Source organism: Cannabis sativa, chromosome 8 (genome assembly GCF_029168945.1).
Source record: "Cannabis sativa cultivar Pink pepper isolate KNU-18-1 chromosome 8, ASM2916894v1, whole genome shotgun sequence".
In the NCBI taxonomy this organism is placed as follows: domain Eukaryota; kingdom Viridiplantae; phylum Streptophyta; class Magnoliopsida; order Rosales; family Cannabaceae; genus Cannabis; species Cannabis sativa.
This window is the reverse complement of record NC_083608.1, coordinates 44,714,110-44,734,527: the sequence shown is the minus strand read 5'-3', so window position 1 is coordinate 44,734,527 and position 20,418 is coordinate 44,714,110. Positions and strand designations below refer to the sequence as shown.

At 30.4% G+C, this 20,418-nt stretch overlaps 3 protein-coding genes and 1 non-coding gene across 4 annotated transcripts; 3 read left to right on the top strand and 1 right to left on the bottom strand.

Annotated features, from left to right (window-relative positions):
* The first annotated feature begins 2,495 nt into the window (after nt 1–2,495).
* Nucleotides 2,496–6,437, top strand: LOC115699074 (ribosome biogenesis protein WDR12 homolog). Its single transcript, XM_030626286.2, has 13 exons — nt 2,496–2,787; nt 2,914–3,014; nt 3,322–3,428; nt 3,659–3,694; nt 3,811–3,896; nt 4,420–4,478; nt 4,581–4,691; nt 4,806–4,931; nt 5,089–5,232; nt 5,436–5,544; nt 5,723–5,859; nt 5,974–6,009; nt 6,108–6,437. The coding sequence occupies exons 1-13, from the start codon at nt 2,625–2,627 to the stop codon at nt 6,198–6,200; spliced, it is 1,308 nt and encodes a 435-aa protein (XP_030482146.2). The 5' UTR covers nt 2,496–2,624; the 3' UTR covers nt 6,201–6,437.
* Nucleotides 6,438–8,997: 2,560 nt separating this feature from the next.
* LOC115699072 (UDP-glycosyltransferase 83A1) lies at nt 8,998–11,419 on the top strand. Its single transcript, XM_030626285.2, has 2 exons — nt 8,998–9,620; nt 10,288–11,419. The coding sequence occupies exons 1-2, from the start codon at nt 9,101–9,103 to the stop codon at nt 11,199–11,201; spliced, it is 1,434 nt and encodes a 477-aa protein (XP_030482145.2). The 5' UTR covers nt 8,998–9,100; the 3' UTR covers nt 11,202–11,419.
* Nucleotides 11,420–12,011: 592 nt separating this feature from the next.
* LOC115701515 (alpha/beta hydrolase domain-containing protein VTE7) lies at nt 12,012–16,172 on the bottom strand. The gene is made up of 10 exons (XM_030629332.2): nt 15,829–16,172; nt 15,271–15,371; nt 15,087–15,184; nt 14,916–14,965; nt 14,241–14,336; nt 13,912–14,001; nt 13,585–13,677; nt 13,049–13,144; nt 12,878–12,943; nt 12,012–12,412 (listed from the first exon to the last, which is right to left on the bottom strand). Exons 1-10 carry the CDS (start codon nt 16,033–16,035, stop codon nt 12,287–12,289), a joined length of 1,023 nt encoding a protein of 340 aa, XP_030485192.2. The 5' UTR covers nt 16,036–16,172; the 3' UTR covers nt 12,012–12,286.
* Nucleotides 16,173–20,343: 4,171 nt separating this feature from the next.
* TRNAP-AGG (transfer RNA proline (anticodon AGG)) lies at nt 20,344–20,415 on the top strand. The gene has a single exon. It is a non-coding gene; the product is annotated as a tRNA-Pro (tRNA).
* Nucleotides 20,416–20,418: the final 3 nt, after the last annotated feature.

Sequence of the window (20,418 nt, the reverse complement as noted above, 5' to 3'; positions counted from 1 at the left end):
TCTAGCATAACATAATCGTTTCTGTTGATAAATCATTGAGAAAGCTAAGAAATGAGCAGCTTGCATAACCTTGTTTTCACATAGTGACACTACTCTAAGATATTTTTTTTTAGCTTTAAGCAATCCTAAGACATCTACCGCTTAGTTATCAAATGGGACTATAATATATTTTGTCATATTGATCTCTCATTAGAAAATTGGACTAGGTCTCAAAATTGATAAATCTTGAAATCACATTTGAATTTAAAGATGCCAAGTTACTACATGCTCAATGAGAGTATTACGATGAGTGTCAGGTTGTTTTAGTAAGGTATACATGTGTCTATCGATCCTTATTGACAAACTTTATGAGGGTGGAATCGCTTAGGAGATTTTCTTGAGCATCTGAAGTAATATTTCTATGTTTGCTTCACAATGATGAGTTCGAAAGACTAATACGTTGGTTTTGAGTCTTGAAATAGTTTTGGTGGAACTAGTTAATCAATTACTACAATATATTTATGCTTAAGGATCAAGATAAGACATAGATCATAAGTGGACAAGTTTTGAATTAATACTTCAATGGATGTATGATCACAATTATTTATTCTGATGTGATAACCGTGTTAATTGTGAATGCTCGTAAACATGATGCATTCAAGAAAGTGGATTAATACATGTGTACTATATATCGCATCATTGTTGCTAATAAATTTGAAGATGGCTAAGGTATGATTAGACAACAATTTTGGATTGACTAAAGTCTAAATAAAACTTTCCACATAGTAACATTGATGGATTAGAATCAACGTTGGATAACAAATAGAAAGAATAGAAGAATTAAAGCCTTGGCTTATCTAAAGGATACTACACATGCTATGCTGACTATGTTAATCTGTTTATCCATAAGGTTTTCATGATCTACAATACTATGTATAGAACTTTGAGAGATATCGAGTATTCTTACTCATTTGTTAAGATCTCTCTTATATGATTGTCTTAAACATAGTCTCTCAAAATTTTAAGTCATCAAAGTTTGAAAGCTTTTATATTTTAGAAAGTTTTAAAGTGGAAAACACCTAATGAGATTAATTTATGCATGCATAATAATATGCAATCACTTCTTGTATGTATTGTTTTTGGGTGCCAAGTACACAATAAGACTGATATATAGTCTTAATTTTTGTACCGCATGCATCTTGGCTTAATGGTTGTTATATATTTCAATGTCTCCAAGACCAAATTATATGTAGTATACATACCCTATCCATATAATATCATACATAATTTATTTGTCTGTCTATTATAGATTGAGATTAATATGATGTTTGTTGATTATATTTATCAAGTGAGAGAGATATTATAATCTTATATGGACTAATATAATCACAAATATAATTTTTATATTTACAACCATGTTAGGTATTTTCTAAAGAGACAATATGAGAAGTTTTTTGCAACAACTCTTAAGATACTGAGATTCAATGGATCATATCATTTTATTCTAAATAGCCTCGTGAATGTTGTGATTAAATAAGAGTTTACATCTAAGGCTATTTTAGAAATTCTAATTTTATGAGACAATACAAGACATTACATTTGACAATCTTAGATTTTAATCATATAAGAGAAAGCGAACATCTCAATTTTATAAGGAATATCAAGTTTAATATGTTTGCATCTTCTAACTATTATTGTTGATAAGTATATAGAACTATGTATGTTGGAGTTTTAAGGTGGCACTAGACATGTGTTAAAATTTTATTTTAGGAAAATTAGATTATTGTTAGGGTTTATGCCCTAAAAAGATTGTAAAGACATTTCGTATAATACCCTACTAGAATAGACTTGTTATCGTGATATTATATATGTAACAATTATGAATGTTAAAAGAAGTTTCGCCGTAAATATCCCTTATCAAAACAAATTACTTATTTTCCAGTAAAAGCAACGTGAAAACAATATTTTTCTAAAAACATTAAAAAAAAAAAACAATACTCTATAATAATATTTAGGCTAATTAGTAATTTTTCCTCCCGAACTTTGACATGTACTAAATCGTGCCCCCTGAACTTTTTTGGCCGTTAGAAATTCCCCCCAAACTATTGAGATTGTTAAATTTAATGACTTTTGTCTAATTTCATTCAATTTTATTATTTCAATGATTGTTTATGTACTAAACTATGCTCCCCAGACTTTGATATATACCAAATCATGCCCATCAAACTTTGATATGTACTAATCATGCCCTTGAACTTTCATCCATGTTAGAATTTTTTTACTAAAATTAGATAAAAGTCTTTAAATTTAACAATCTCAATAGTTTGAGGGGAATTTTTAACGGCTAGAAAAGTTCAGGAGACACGATTTAGTACATGTCAAAGTTCGGGGAAAAAAATTACTAATTAGCCATATATTTATGTAAAAAAAAAATGTACAATAAATGTAAAAAAAAAAAAGAAAAATCGGTAAAAATGTAAAATTTTCTATTATATTTTATGAAATAATCCCAAAAAAGACCACAAAGTTCCGCGCGTTTCCTAAACCCTCAACCCTCTGCAAAACCCTAGCTTCACTTCCTGCTGTCCTCTCCTGTATACTTTCCACCACTACTATCAGTAGAGAAGAGAGAGAGAGAGAGAGAGATGGACAGGGATGGAGACGAAGAAGAGAACACGACGAGGGTGCAGGCCCGGTTTGTGACCAAGCTCGATCCTCCTTTCAAAGTTCCTCCCACTTCTATTGCTATACCTTCAAACCTCACCCGCCTTGGCCTTTCCACCATCATCAACAATCTTCTACAATCAGGTACTTGATATAATTTATCTGTTTCTGGTTTCCCTTTTCATTGCTTATTTTATTTGTTGGGTTTGCATACTACTTTCCGTCGATAGTACTCTCTTAAGCTTAATTTTGCTTTTTCTTAATTACCAGGAAATCCTGAGTGGAGCCATGAACCCTTTGATTTTCTCATCGATGGGGAATTCGTTAGGATGTCACTTGAGCAGTTTCTTCTCGCCAAGGGCATATCGGCGGTACTGTGTTCCATTCTCAATTTAGTTTCTGTCATTTGTTTTTTGAGTTATTATCTTGCGGGAAGTGTTCTTTTTGGGACAAAACTAAGTAGGTAGATAGAAAACAAGTTGACATTTACTTCTCCAAAATGACAACATTGTCATTAGAGATTGAAATTAGGGAAGACCATCATTAGGGATGGGAAGTTGCCATTTGTTTCTTTATTGACATTTGACATAAACAAAGGAGGGTGAATGGACGAAGGAAGAGAGGCAATGCTTATTGGTTGTCATTTTGATACTCACTATGTTTTTTAACTTATTACAGGAGAGGACATTAGAAATTGAGTACATAAAGGCAGTTGTCCCGCGTAAAGAAGAAGAACCTTCTTCACATGATGACTGGGTTAGCGCTGTTGATGGCTCTAGTCCTGGGTAAGCCTCTACATGAAAATTCGGCTTCGATTGTTATCTGCTGTTAAATTCTTGAAAGACTTGCTGTATGTGATTGTGGGAAACAACAAAAGTTAGTATTTTTAGTACAAAAGTGCCTTTCTGAAATAGCAAAACGAATGCTACTGTTTTCACATATTTGGTTGGACTAAAAGTAAAAACTTAGCACTATAGTTACTAAGATTTCATCAATTTTTTTTTACATTTGGCAGGTTCATTTTGACAGGTTGTTATGATGGTTTAGCAAGGTAAATTTTCACACTTATCAGAATTTTTTTTGTCTATTTTATATTTAAAATTACACAAAATAAGGAGCTTAACATATATTCTTTTTTATTATTGTTTACAATTTATTATTCTCTAGGGTGTGGAAGTCTGCTGGAGTGTGTACACATATACTGGAAGGACATACTGGTGCAATTACTTCTGCCAGAATCATCAACTCTGAAGGTGCAATTAGGACTAAAATCATTAAGAATTTCTGGATTATAGTTATTAACGAAGTTTACAAGACTTTATCATAAAGGCAAATGATATATATTTGTTGTATATATGAAGGTTCTAGTGTCAGTTAACTAGCTTGTTCTCACTCCTACTATTAGATGGTTATTGGCTTAAAGTAGGTTTAAGAGTTGGACAAATTTTGGTGGTTTTATCTGGAGTCTAGACTAATAAGAAAGAATTAAGTCATAGTTCTTACAAAGAACTTATGTAAAAAGATACATTGGCTACCTAACAATGTGACTGGTCTTTTGATATTGACATTCAGGTTATGTAAAAGCATCTTCATTTTTTCTTAAAGAGTTAGTGTTGAGTTCTAGTAATTTTGAAAGGAGACTTAATTAATCCAAGTTTATACTTCTGTACTTGTATGATTTCTGTGGCCAAGCATATTTGGGTCGTGGGTTTTCGATACCCTGTTATCCTTACTGGAGTTCTTGGTTCTCTTTTAAAAGCTTTGCTGTTTGTGCAGATGAAGAAAGTGTTACTGTTGCCACAGCTTCGAAAGATCAGACTCTAAGGCTATGGAAGGTAATTGGAATCAGATATTTTACTTTGTCACTGTTGATTGTTGCCTTGACTAATATCATCTCCTATTTTTTTTTCCTCTCTTCTTATTATTTCTTATCGTAGTTCAATGCAGAAGAGCCAACTAACAGTCATTTGAAGATAAGGCCATTCAAAATTTTGCGTGGGCATAAAGCATCCGTTCAAAGTGTATCTTCTCAGACATCTGGGGATATGGTAAGGTTTATATATCCTAAATGGCAGTTGCTTGTATGATATATATTGCAAATTGACCTTTGAAATTTAGATTCTGATGTTCATCCACCCCTTGCCTCCTTTGAATGCACATAGATATGTTCAGGTGGTTGGGATAGCACAATTAATTTGTGGCAAACTAATGAGATAAATACAGAAGGTGACCTTGTGTCAATTAAGAAGAAGAAGAAGAACGATCAAGCTGAGGAATCTCAATTGCAGGTATAATGTATATTTTTTTTCTCAAGTTTGGTTTTTCTTTTTCACTTGCATTTTGATGAGAAGAAAAGAAAGGTCATATTTGGCTACAAGATGTCAGCATGATTTGTTTTCCTCACAAGTTGAACAATTATTAATATTAATCTCTTATTAAACTCAGGGGGAGGCTGTTTCTACATTAGTTGGGCATACACAATGTGTATCTTCAGTAAATTGGTCACAGCGTGATACGATCTTTTCTGCATCATGGGACCATTCAATTAGACGGTGGGATGTGGAGACAGGCAAAGATTTGTTGAACATCGTAAGATATATTCTTCTTTTAGCATGCTTGCTGGGGTTCTTTTCTTCTCTTTTTTTTTTTTTTGAGCTATGTAGGAATTTGGTTGGTGTCCAATTTTATTCCAGAACATCATTTTGTTTAAAGAAAAAGAAGAGACTTTTTCCATATTTGTTTTCTGTTCAATTATGAAATATCTTTGATGATGACAATGTCCACATTGACAGTATTGTGGGAAATCCCTTAACTGCCTCGATATTGGTGGTGAAGGTTCTATGATGATCGCTGCTGGTGGTTCTGATCCTATTCTTAGGATATGGGATCCTCGTAAGCCAGGTCTGTTCAACGAGCCAAGCATATAATCTATTTTCAATTGCACATACCATTTATGTATTATTGCTCAAACTAGCACAGAAAATACGCATGTACTCCAACAAACATGCATCATACATGTACCATGTTTATTTCCATCAACACATTTTTGATGTGAAATGAAAACTATGTTTATCAATAGGAACTTCTGCTCCTGTGTTTCAATTTTCATCCCACACTTCTTGGATATCGGCTTGCAAGTGGCATAATAAATCTTGGTTTAATGTGCTATCTTCATCCTACGACGAAAAAATTATGCTGTGGGATCTAAGAACTGCGGTAATGATCCTTCCTTATGTTTGCTAAGTGTGAATATTTGTGTACTATTCAGTTCTCATTCTCTTCTTTCTTTCCTAGAGACGCTAATTACTAAATTACTGTTTTATATTGCAGTGGCCTCTATCTGTCATTAATTCACACCAAGACAAGGTAAAAATAAAAGACAGCAAAAAAACTACACTCATTTCGTTATTTCACAATGCATTTGAAGTTATTATAATTGTTTTTATCAATTGAAACAAATTCAGGTACTTTGTGCCGATTGGTGGAAAGGTGATGCTGTTGTTAGTGGAGGAGTGGACTCGAAGCTTCGCATTTCTTCTGGGATTTCTGTGCAGTAATGTCGAGAGCCTAGAACGAGAAATTTTGAAACTATAATGGATTTCTTACCATTTTATTTTTTGGGATACCTAAGAGCAACCCAGGCAGCAAGATTAGAGCTTGATAATTTATAGGTCAGTCTCATTGTTGTTTCTCAGCATAATATTTGAAGGGGTTTACTTTTGAGCTTTTGTAATCTCATTTTAATGTCATGAACAAATTTGGTTGGGCAACAAAGTGAAGATGGCTTATTATTATTGTTGTAGGTGAAAATATATATAATATTAATACAAATCTAATGAGTGATAAAGTAGAGATGTGGATTTTTGTTTTTTTAAAAAATTAATGAAAATTCTATAAAGTGGTAAATCTTTAGCACTTTATGCAAAAGGTATTTTTAAAAAAATCTTTGTAAATTTAGCAACTGAGAGCAAATTTGGATGCATGATAAGAGAAAGTAGATGTAAATAAAATTAAAAATAAAATAAAAGAAAAATTGATCATTTATACCAGTTACACACTTACACTCGAACTCTAATCATAAATCTCGACAAAAAAACTACAAATTTCATTTTATTATGCTTGAAATGAAAATTTTATACAAGGCGCTTATTTGGTATAGTTTTTAGAAAAGTTAAAAGTTTATTTATAAAAAAGCTGTGTTATAATAAAAGTGTTTGACCTAGTTTTTAAAAATGGATTATTTCATAAATACTTAAAAACAATAAGAAAAAATTATAAAAATACGGTTGTGCAGAATTTTAAATATTTTTGTAATTTTTATAATTTTATTTACAAAAGATACAATCTTTTTATGTTGTACTCTTATTAATTTATTGTTATCTATATGCTATTTTTTGTTGTTGTTGTTTTGATATTATTTTTCTGTTACTTTTATATAATTTTTTTTGTTGTACTTAAATAATATATACTTATTTATCATATATTATTAAAAAAAATAGAAATTATATTATAATAAGTAAATAATATTAAATATTTTATATTTATTGAATATTTTCTATTTTTACAATTTTATATTAGCAAACTACATCAATTAAATTTTTTTAACAACCTAAAATTTCTTACATACATAAAAAATAATTTAAAATTACCAAATACATAAAAATTTATATTTTAGAAAAAATAATAACGAAATTAAAAAATGTTCAATATAACATAAGTTATATATATTTGTAATTATAATAAATTAAACTATAATATAATTATCATTATAATTAGAAATTTAGAATCTTAACAATTTACAATACTTTAAAATTTGTAATTTGCCACACTCACTGCATATTCTCTCGACAATTCAGTGCTTTTTCTTACAATACATTTACAACTGTTTTTCTCATAGCACAAGTGTTCTAAATTGACCCTTAATACTTCGTTTATTGAAAAACTTATCAATTACCACTTGTGTCTAATTAGCAAGAACATCTTTCCATTATTACTCAAAACAGATAAAAATGCTTTGCAATTTATTAAGAAACCAAACCATGCGAATTAGACTTCTTATGGCTTAAACCACATTAAAACAATTAGATTCTGCTACAAAATATGTTAGACCATCTTTTATTTTTAATTTAACTAAGAGCTTGTGAAACGTTTATTGTCTTTGTCACATTAGATTTTACTTGATTTTAAGCCACAAAATTAAAGCCAAAACACTTCACATTATCAAACGTAGTTGTATCAATATTAACCTTGATCATATATCTTCTTCAGGTTTGGTCCATTACTCATTTCCATCCTCAATTTCCTTAGACCTTTTGACAAAACTTTATTGCAACCAAGATGCAAAAATAACCCAAGACTATGGGTAGTCTACAAAAAGTATATGCAATTTAAGGATGTATTGTTGAAATATAACTCATTTTGTAAAAATTTGCTGCAATGGTTTCTTAAAAATTATCCAAATTTATCACAATAAAAATTAATTCAAATTTATATCACAATATTGCATGAAGTAAAATTTGTATCACAATCAATATACTTACTTTTATATTTACTTTTATGTTATTTTTAATATTTTATTATTAAATTTAGTTATTGTAATAAATTATAAACGTTTTACATTTATTTTTTACGAGTATTGCTATTGGATACCAGTAGTGTCTAACACCTTTTATAGGGTGACATCTTACGATTTATTAGCGATATTTCAAAAATTATTTTTTTAAATTATATAAGATTCATAATTAAATTACACCAATAGCAGTATAACACTAAAGAAAATAATAGGTACATGCAGTGCCTTTTAACAATTTTTATTTTTTATTATTTTAATGATAAATTTATTATTATTTTATTTTTTTAAGAAAAATATTAATTAAATATTAAATTTTGTATCAAATTAACACAATATTAAAAAATGTAAATATATTATTATTATTATTTACAAAAAAATGTTAAGTCTATAGCGGTAGGAGTCTAAGACGACCACCTCGGTCCTCACTGGTCTCACTTGAGACCGGGCCGACCGACCCTCCTTCTAATCTAAAGTTAAACATAATAAAATTATTTTTCAAAGACGAAGCAAAGAAGTAAACAAAGACCAACTATATTAAAATACTTAAATCACATATGAGAATCACCCTGACCAAAAAGAGACCTATAATAATAATAATCTATGACTATACCTATATGAATTACCAAATAACGCATATATAAGACAAAACATAAATATTAATATGGTATCACCTTGTTGCCCACGAACTTAGCTTGTTCCAAATCCATGTGCGCTACGCCTACATTCAGTGAACTTAATTTGGGAGGGTCCCACATAAGTTTTGGACTGCTTTATTAGTTTGACCTCCAAAAGCAAGGAGGGTCCCACCTTGTTTGGGCATCAAGGTTATCTTATCTTATAAGTACATGATTGATTGTTTCAACTTTCATTGAATAATATTATCGAATGAACCTAAATATGATGAGTGGTAGAAAACAACGTGTGATGATGGTACCAGCTCCAGCCCAAGGACATGTGAAACCTCTTATGCTTTTGGCTCACAAGCTTGCCCAACATGGCTTTAGAATCACTTTCGTTTACACTCAACTCGACCTCAACCAGATCACGAGAGCCATGGATGAGACTAGAATTGGGTCCTCAGATGTGAATAACATCGAATTGGTGTCAATTCCAGATGGGTTGGGTCCTCAGGAAGAGAGAAGTATGATCAATAAAACTAAGTCAATTGTAGAGTATTTGCCTATGGAGATTGAAAAGCTCATAGCAAGTATTAGTAGTACTACTTCCGAGTCCAACGACAAGATTAGTTGTGTCGTTTTTGATGCATTTTTGGGGATTAGCGTTGATGTTGCTACTAAGATGGGTATTCAAGGAGTACTATTTTCTCCCTCTTCAGCTGCTGCTCTTGTCCACGCTATGAATATCCAAAATTTAATATGCGATGGCGTCATCGATAGTAAATATGGTACGCATATGATCCCTTTTTTTTTATTTATATAATAATTTAAAAAAGTAAAAATTGAAAATAAGTAATTTATAAGTTTTTTTCAGTTAAGTTTCTTAACAATTAGTTTACTTGCATTTAATTCTTTAAATTTAAAATTTAGTAGTAAAATTATCTAAAGACATATTTTAATTGTTTAAATATACACTTTTGTAGTGATATATTTATATTGATACACTTAATATTATTATTTAAAAATTATGAAAATATAACAAAATTTATAATATTTTTATTTTTATTTTTATAATTTTATTTAATTTTAAAATAATAATATTAAGTGTATTAATATAAATGTGTTACGTGTACAATAGTGTTTACATAAACAATTTATGATATCAGTTAACCAGATAATATTTTAAATTTGTTAACCCTAATTTAGTAGTTTGAAAAGTTTTACCGATAAAATTTGAGCTTGGAAGGTTAAGTGATAATTAACAAGTTAATTTACTAAATATGTTTTTAGAAATATTTTCAAAACGCACACTAGGTGTACTAATATTTAATTTTTATGTTAATTTTGCCTGAGTTCTTTTTTAATCGATTTTCCTCTTTTGCAACTAAAATTTGAGCACATGCTAATAATAAAATTTTCAAGTATATTTATACATGTTAACTTAATTATATACAGGAACATCCACTCAAAAACAAATGATTCAATTATTACCTGGTATGCCTGGCATAGACACATCATGTTTACTATGGAAGTTAGATGAATTAGACTCACAACAGCTACTATTTCAACTATATCTCAATATTGAACAAGCTTTGAAATCAGCACAATGGTGTCTCTGCAATACTACTCATGACCTCGAATCTGTTGCTCTACATTCATCTTCAAGTTTTCTCCCAATAGGCCCATTGATGGAAAATAAAAACCATAGTACTCCTTCAACTATTTTAGGATCACAATTTTGGGCTGAAGACACATCTTGTTTAACCTGGCTGGATCAACATGAGGCTGGTTCAGTAATATACGTAGCATTTGGTAGTATCACAGTCCATAATGAAAAACAATTTCATGAGATAGCTCGTGGACTAGAGCTCACGGGTAAGCCATTCCTTTGGGTTGTTCGTTTGGGATATATCTCAAGTGATAATGAACAAGAAAAGGGATTTGATCCTTATGAATTGTTGGGCAAGAATAGTAATATTGGAAAGATAGTTAGTTGGGCACCTCAAGAAAAAGTTTTGAGTCACCCTTCAATTGCTTGTTTTATTACCCATTGTGGTTGGAATTCAACTCTTGAATGTTTGAGCATTGGGAATGGGATACCTTTTCTATGCTGGCCTTATTTTGCTGATCAGTTCTTGAACAAAGATTATATATGTAATGTTTGGAAGATTGGAATGGGATTCATAGCTGATGAAAATGGAATCGTAACAAGTGATGAGATAAAAAATAAAGTAGACAAACTTCTAAATGATGTAGATATAAGAAGAAGATCATTGAGTTTCAAGGAAATGGCTATGAAAAGTATAGCCAAAAATGGTCATTCTTCAACAAATTTGAACAATTTCATCACATGGTTGGAAGCTCTCTGAGAGTCAAACACATTACATATTTTTCTTCTTCTTGATCTATTTTACTAAGTTAGTATATATTTTGTACTATGTCATTTCATGTACTGTGGTGCGCTGTAATATTTATTAAAATAATGATACTTTTCAACTTTTATTGTATTTATAAATGTGACTAAGAGCATCTCTATTTGAGCTGCAAATAACAAGTGAAAAGTTAAAATGTACTATTTTTTTATTTATATTTATGTTATTTCTATTATTTTATCAGTATATTTAATTATCATATTAAATTATGAAATATTAATACTATTGTTTATTGTATAACATGTTCTCAACTACTTATTAAGTTCCCAAAATAAATTATTAAGAAAATATTACAAATATATTATTGTAAAAAATTTATTTGCCAAAATATAGTTTTTTTTGTTTGTCTTGGGTTTGATTTATTTTATATTTTATATTTTTTTAGTGAACCTTACAAACTGAGCATGTTAATTTTATACAAGAAAACAAATTATTTAACTATGTTTTGGCATGCATTCTCAAAGTTACCATGGAAGCTTGATTGAATGTTTCAATGCTTTCTCAAAACATATCAACTTTTAAAAACTCTGTGTCAATACAATACAACTAAAGATTTTGTATCTGTTGCAGAAAATCCAAAGTTTCTCACAAGTCACAATAGGCCCACAAGATATTTCAAACCAGAATAACAGTACCTTGCCCACTCATAGAACTAGATTATTCAAGGATTTATCTCAAATCAAAAGTCATAACAATAATAATTAGCATAAAAAAGCTAATTATTGATATTGAAAGGAACAGAAACCAAAACCTCAGAATTTGCCTACTTTATTTATTTATTTATTACAGTTGTGCTTAAACCAAAATTTCTCTGAAAATAATAGCTACACTGTTACACTTCTGCGCATGAAAGGTATTGCAACTTATAAAACATTTCTCTATATGCAGATACCATTAGTAAAATGACCAAACAAGACAAGAATTGAAAAGAAAAAAGAAAAGAAGATATACAAGTGACTATATTGAGAAGGGACAAGTTGCTAATGATGAATCTACAATTGACATGTCAAGTCATAAGTAGGCTATATATCTCCTCGAACGAACTCTCGAATCAACTCTGCAACAGAGGCAGGTTTCTCAACATGAGGGAGATGACCGGATTCTGGGATAAGTCGCATATTCGAATTTGGAAGTTCGCAATGTAACCTCTGCAACACGTTTACAAAAATAATTAAGATCAAAATATGAAACTATTGATTTCACTAGCCGTAACCTCTGCAGCATGTTTACAAAAATAATTAAGATCAAAATATGAAACTATTGATTTCACTAGCCTTGATAATCGTAATTTCTTATGTGCATGTATGAGTCAAATATTGAAATTTGTAAGTGTACACGTTGGGAAATTTAATCCAAATGGAGGCCAAGAGCGGAGATAGCAGAAACTTTTTTGTTTTTTTTGCTATGATACTATGTTAAAATTTAGGAGTGTGAGGTTAAAATGAATGCAGTTTAATCTCAAAATTAGTTGGCTATAAGAAAAGTAACTCATATATAAGATTCATCTTATATATGGTATTTTATTTTCACACATTAGCAATGTGTGACTAATTCGAATACAATGTATTAACTAACTCCACTATGAGAATTAGATTTTGGCTTAAAGGACTAACCAATGTTTCCTTGTAGCTAATTATTTGATCTTGTTCGCCGCATATGACAAGTGTTTTCTGCTTCACCTGAAATTCATATTGCTAATATGTCATAACACCATAGTTTGACAGAGATAATTGTAAATTATGTATTCACTTATTGACAATATTCATTGGGAAGACATAGTTTACCTTTTTTATTTGGCCTGCAACATTATAACCCCCGCTATTCATAAAACCGACTGTTGCATCTCTCCACCAAGGCAGGAGACAGTGTAATCGGCCCACCTAATTCATGAAATGAGATCTCTTTTAGGGGGCAGTTGGTGCGAGGCGTTCAAAATATAATTTGATTAATTAGAATAATAAAACAAAGAATATAATTGTCTAGAAACTTATAACGGTTTTTGGTTATGCATTGGAATGTTTAATTAGATTCCTGTTAATTAAATTACATTGTTTAGTTAAACACATAAATCTGATAAATTGTTTGAAAAAAGTTATATAAAAATTATATATAATATCAATAGTAATAAGATTGAAATTAATGTTTGAAACCTATCTTTCGAAAGGATTTAAGATTACCCCATAAGAGGTTAATCTTATTTCCATAGTAACAATATTCCTATCCTTGAAATAAAAAAAAATCCCATACCAAACACGAAAATGAAAAAGATTACTCATAAAAATTTCAACTTACTTGTTATTTGACCAAAATAATAACTTACATTGGTCCAATCTAAGGTTGTAGATAAAGAAATGTTGCTGAAGGCGATCATATTTGCATAAAGGCGTAGGGGTAAGCACTTCAAGAGAGATGCCTAAATACAAATGATAAAAAGGTTAGATAATCTGATGGAGCATGATTTTAATATTTTTTTCACAATTCTCTTCTTCATTTTAAAGAACAATCCCATTTAGAGAAGCTGTCGTGAGTGCTCAAGTACTTAACATTAAAAAACTTAATAAAGACATTGGTTTCTCATAAGCTGAACACAAAAATTAGATCTTAAACATTTTATTAAGCTAAATGATGGGGCTATATGAAGACTCACCCCAGCATAGGCTATTGTATTGGGTAACTTAGATAAAATCCCATTGCCCTCAGCATAGACACTTGCATTAATTAAAACCAACTTTTTAACCTGTCAACCAAACACCATGAAAGTAAAACAAATGATTAGCATAGAATGAAAGTAAACTTTCAAGACTACCCAAATCTTCTAACTCAATTACAGTCTTCATATTCCCACTTATCTAACAATTTTTTTTTTTCCCTTTTTAATCATAATCCTTCTAACTTAGGATTTTTCAGACATGAGCATGATGATGATTTTATTTATTGAAGGCATAGTAAGGAGCTCAACAAAAGTAATAAACTCACAGCTTCTGGATAATGAAGTGCAAAATCAATTGCAACAGAAGCACCAAGACTTGGTCCAACTAATATCATTGGCCTCTTGATATAGGTGTTCCAAATCTGTAATAGAATGAAAAAAAGTCAAATAATTTCAATGTTTGAACAAGCACCTTTAATTTCATTGTATTAGATATGCATCAATTATAAACTACTGTCCAGTGGGGGGACCAGTGAACCATACTAAGAAGACAAATAGTGCTAGCTGACACGAGACTTTGTTTCCCCACCAAATGGTGTAGTGCGATGTTTAACCAAACTAAGGCTATAAAATTGAGTCCACATATTTCGTGATGTTTAACCATGGCTATAAAATCGAGTCCAGATATTTTGCGAACTTGTTTGTGAAGACGACAAAAAAAATTAAGTGTCTCTGGCATAACTAGGAAAATAATAAAACAAATTACTTGGCATGATGTTGAATATTAGAGACAAAACTAAGATACAAGAGAAATGCTAAAAGACACTACTAGTGCCTAGTAGTACCACCCAAGTGTTATCTTGCTATTAGTGAAATTAAGTATTATGTCCCACGTGATAGTTATAATAGAATTTCGCTAGCCAATTTGCATGATGTCACTTCATGATGGTAGACACCATCACTGGTGCCTGATAGCAATACTCAATCGATAAAGACAATACCTGATAAAGGTGATGACGCTTGGATGCCACAGTACATGGAGGAAGACTTCCTGTGCATAGAAAAAATGACTCCATAATTATTAACTAAAAACAATAAAAGAGAGAGAGAGAGAGAGAGAGAGAGAGAGAGAGAGAGAGAGAGAGAGAGAGAGAGAGAGGTATGATGAGTACCTAAATCAGAGAATCCCCATCCAAGGACATCTATAGCCCATGTTTCTAACCCAGCATTTTCAAGCAATGGAAGTGCACACCTCCATTCCAAACAAGAGCTAAAAAATTACAACATAATATATGGTGTTAAACAAGAAATTACATCAAAATTGTGATTTATTAATTCCTTTAACATTTTACTAACCTGTCAAAGCAATGAAGCAGGACCACTGGATTGGCCTCATTTTCTTTAAGTGGTTTCACACAACTACTCATTATGCAACTCCTTGAATCTTCAAATTCCAACTATAATAATTAAATCATAATCACTTCAGTTCAAATTTTCAAATGATATCAACGGTTAGTATTTTATTATTTTCTAGATATGAAGATCTAACAACAACAACAACAACAGTACTCCAAAATCTGACATTGACAAATAAAAAATGATTTTGGGCTGTCAGTAGTACTTTTGTTTTTATCCAAAATTGTCTAAACTTTCTCCCTTGTCTTTTTTTTTTTTGATCCAACATTATTATAAATACATTTTTGAGTTACACAAGCTAGGATTCGATCTCAGTACTCCCTATTGCCACTGAGCTAGACTCAAGTAATTGGCTCCCTTTAGTGTATAAACACGAATTTGGAATATAAAATTAAACAGTGAGGGAGAAATGTACAAGTACAAGTCACATAATGACATTACTTATCTAAAAAAAGATTTGCAAATTTTAAGACCAAAAATCAAAATGCATGTAGCTACCTGAACAGGAAGCCTTTGGATCCTCCGAGCGAGGGCTCTAGCATATGGGTCTTTGATAAGAGATACCTCTTTTGGGAGAAAAGAAGGAAACCCATTACAGCCGCCAATGCCAGTATTCATGAGACCCTTAAAGCTTTTACATTTATTTGATATAATCACAGACATAAATGTTTGTGAGGGTACAGAACAAACCCAATTGAAACTCATTTTTTCTCTTTTTTTTTTTTTTTTGTTTTGACTCTGAAAAATGACTAACTTAAAAGGGTGCTTTTATAGAGAAGAGAAAGGGTATAATACGGTACAGTCAGTGGTCACCACCACTGGTAACCGATGCTAGCGCTATTGTAGTTTTTCGCATACTGAAACATGTGGCAGTATTCATCTTTTTTTTAAGAGCACTCCCCTATATTTTAAGAGCACTCCCCTCACTTTCTCAGCTATATTTTTTCTTTAATGAGATTTGACGGTAGTGTCGTATCACTATTGGTATTAGTGCAAAAGCATTGTAATTAGATATTTTAAAGTGTTCAAAATATCATAACTTATAAAGCAAAGTCTATTCTAAAAAAAAATCTTTCTAAATTATAATATAAATTTGTCACATAACAAAAAATAATTCAAATTTAAATCATAATATAACATGATTTAAAATATACATCACATAAGTATTATGTTTTTATATTTATTATTATATTATTTTTTAAAAAATATATTATTAAATTTTAGTTAACATGCTCCTTTGCATTTAAATAATTTATATTTGTATATTATTATTTTATAAATTATTATATGAGCATTAAATGATATACTAAATTTTTTATTAAAATTTGTAATAAAATAATTACATAAAACACCAATTATATATAAAAAAAATTACGTTCAAAGGTTTTTTTTTTTTATATTTTTACAGTATTCTACAAAAATACAAAAAAATAATAAGAAAACCACATAAAAGTATCAAGAAAACAACAACGAAACAACATAAAAAATAATATAAAAATAACAAAAAATCAGTAACAAAATAACAATAATACAACATAAAAATACACCAAAATATTATTTTTTATACAATAAAATATTAAAAATGTTAAAAACTACTTACAAACTATATTTTTGTTGTTTTTGTATTTTTTTAAATTATCTCATTTATAATTATATATTAGAGCACAATAGTTAAACTTGATGTAAAATATCACAAAACTATTTTTTTATCGAATATAGCTCAATTTTTACATCTTTTATTGGAAATAGTCTTATAATTGATTAACGGTTCTATATACTATTTATTGGAACCCATTATTAAAATGTATCAGGTCACCTCTCATGATGTATATTTTTTATTAGTGCAATTAAATATTTAGTTCCATGTAATTTAATTTAATAACCATTATAAAATATTATTAACCAATTACGGTATTATCTCTTAGAGCATCTCCAATCCATACACTAAATTTAGTGTCACACTATCATTAAATTTAGTGTCAAAAGCTATTTTTACTCCAACCACCATACTAAAAATTACACTAAAAATATTTTTTATTATTATATTAATTTTTTAATAAAATAAAAAGAGCCATGCATGCAACTAACAGTTTGTACTTTATTTTTAGCGTGTTAAATTTTCTTAAATTTCTTAAAATTTTACTGAATGTTTTAAATAATTATAATGTACACGACTATAGAAAAAAGAAACTAATAAAGTTTCTATGATAATGAAATAAATAAGGGTACATTTTAATTTACACATAATAATTAAATATTAATTTTATAATAATATATATAAAAAAAGTCACACAACAAATTTGATGAAGTAATTGATGTCTCTTAAGACAAATGCAACTTGAAACTTTTTAATTATAGTTTCTTGGAGCTGCTCTTATAGCAATCCTCTTATTTAAAATGTGTTACATGGCCAAACAAGAGTAAGGTGACACCGCTGTCACTTGGGGGCCTCGACAATCGAGACATTTTGATTTTTTTATTCATACATTCTGATACTATTTATTTAATATGTATAATTACATAAACTGTTAGAAGATTTCTTTTATGGTGGAGCCCACTCAATTTTAGTGAGTGATATTAGATTTAGTGTTGTGAGTAGGAACTGAATTTTTTTACACAATATGAAATCGGTACTAGTTCGAAAGGCATGAGTATGATTGCATACAAAAAATATAAATTTCGGTACAATACGATACAATACTATAAATTTACACGAATAATATAGGCTCAAACACGACAAGACACGGAATATATAAATTTAAGCACAATATGACACGACAGGCACGAAATATATGATACATAAGCACGAATAATATATTCTGAAAGCTCAACATGTTAAAAACTTTATATTTTTTTATAACTAAAAACCTTATAGTTAATAATTGTAATTGTTGAGTGAGATTTTGAGCAACCAATAATTAAATCTGTGTGAAGTAATTAATGAATGTTAAAAGAGAATATTCTTAAATAGTTGCGTCATTAATGAGTCTTAGTACACGAGTTGTTATATTAATGAGAGTGTTTATTACAGAGAATTTTCGAACTGCCCCTTTTTCTGTACATTCATTGGTGTATTTATAGGCTCATTACAGTGGTAAAAATATCACTATTGCCGTGTTTGTATGAATCATGCTTTGCATAATTTCTCAAATCTAATCTTAGAGCATGATTGCCTACTTTTATTATGTATTTGGATTGTCTATTGGTGTTTAGTGGGATTTTGACTTATCCCTTATTTATGACTTGACAGGTCATTTATGCAGTTGTCAATTGATGTATTGTATGGGGTCTCGCGAAATTTAAAAATTATGGGTTTAAACTCTTAAGCACGTCTATTCAGCATAAAGTGTTGGATGCTCTTCTCCATGTTGTATTAAATGCATATACAATATTTTTAGCCTCGAGCAGTGTGTTATGCTCCGGCAGTCCTCCTGTACCCTTCTCTCGGTCGACTATACTCGCGGAGAAGAATAGACAAGAGGCATCCATTGCCCAACTAGACTATACTCGAGCAGTGTGTTTTGCAATTTTTCAAGATGAAAATGATTCAATTTCTTATTCGGTTTTGATGCCATTAATTGCAGGGTGTCAGAAGGATTCTTGAGTGGTGTAACTTCCTTTTAGGGGACCCCTTTTTCCTTTTCTTATTTAGGGTTTGATATAGGGGCTAACTACTGGATGAATTCTTGCTTTTTCAAATGAGTGACATTTTGAGGGATCTTCATAAACATAGTTTTCACGCATTCGACAAAGAAATATTAGAACTTTACTCTGAGACCAAAATATCGAATCTTGAAGCTCAAGACACTTCCTCTTCTGAGGTTGTGGCCCCCACGATACCCTGTGGTGCCATTATCAGTGGTGATATAGCATCCATTCCCAATCACGAACTATATGCATCGAGCCACTGGTTGGGAAGCATAAGAATTGCACTCGTCAATGGGATGTCTCCATCACTTGGGCACTATCGTAGATGAGAATGGAATCGTGCCCCGAGAGCTTGGGGTTTTTCATCGCTTGGCCCGAGAAACCAAAACCCCCAACCATAATTATGGAGGATTTGGGGCGTGGATCCAGACTCACCTAATGTCTATAGCGATGCTCCGTCGCAAAATTATTTTATAGATTTTTTAGTTTTTGTAGGACTTTGCCTCGTACCAATTAATCCCTCAAGGGTATCGCCTTTAGGTCTTCTTATTTTTTATTATTTCGGGTTGACTTTTTTATTGGTTTATTTGATTTGGTTTGGGCGGTTTATTCGAGTTGAGCGGTTTGTAAATTTTATTGAACACCCCTAAAGTAATGGCTATTGGACAAAAGGCATGTTTACTTTTATGGTACTTGCAATCTTAGGGTCTATCGTAGGGAACATGGTCCTAATATCAAGGGATGAAAAATTAATGGAGCGCCATATCAGCCATCTTCTGGACACCTATTTAATTGCTCTTTCAGAAGTACCACTTAGAGATTTCGGATGCTGTCCATGTTAGGCTTTCTATCTCTATCTGGGTAAAATGTCCTTCCAAAATCTAGGAAACTCAATTCTTATGATAATTGGAGTTGCCTTAGATCTGGAGCTGTGACTCAACTCCTTTTACAAGCTTAGCCCATAGTTAGGCCTGTGTTGATTAGTTTGGATTATGAAAGTACACATGGCCATCTTCGAAAATATAGATTGCATAATGGAATAAGAGTTGTAATAAAAATTGATTATTATATTTAGTTTGTTATTCCAATGAATATTTGAATAGGTGGTAAATTGACAAAATTATTCTTCTTAGTAAGAAAAAGTATAAAATAAGAGTAATATAACTATATAATATGTTAAGTAATTGTCATAAGGATTCAAATATAAAAATGTAATCATTTTCATACAAATAAAATAAAATACCATCACAAGAGTTAAAAGTAAAAAAAAAATGCTAGAATTGCAATCATGATTTCATTACAATGATAACAAACCAAATATGCTTTTAGTACATTTTGATAAACAAAGCAAGTCTTCTCATTAAAGGGCATTTGGTCTAGTGGTATGATTCTCGCTTAGGGTGCGAGAGGTCCCGAGTTCAATTCTCGGAATGCCCCAGT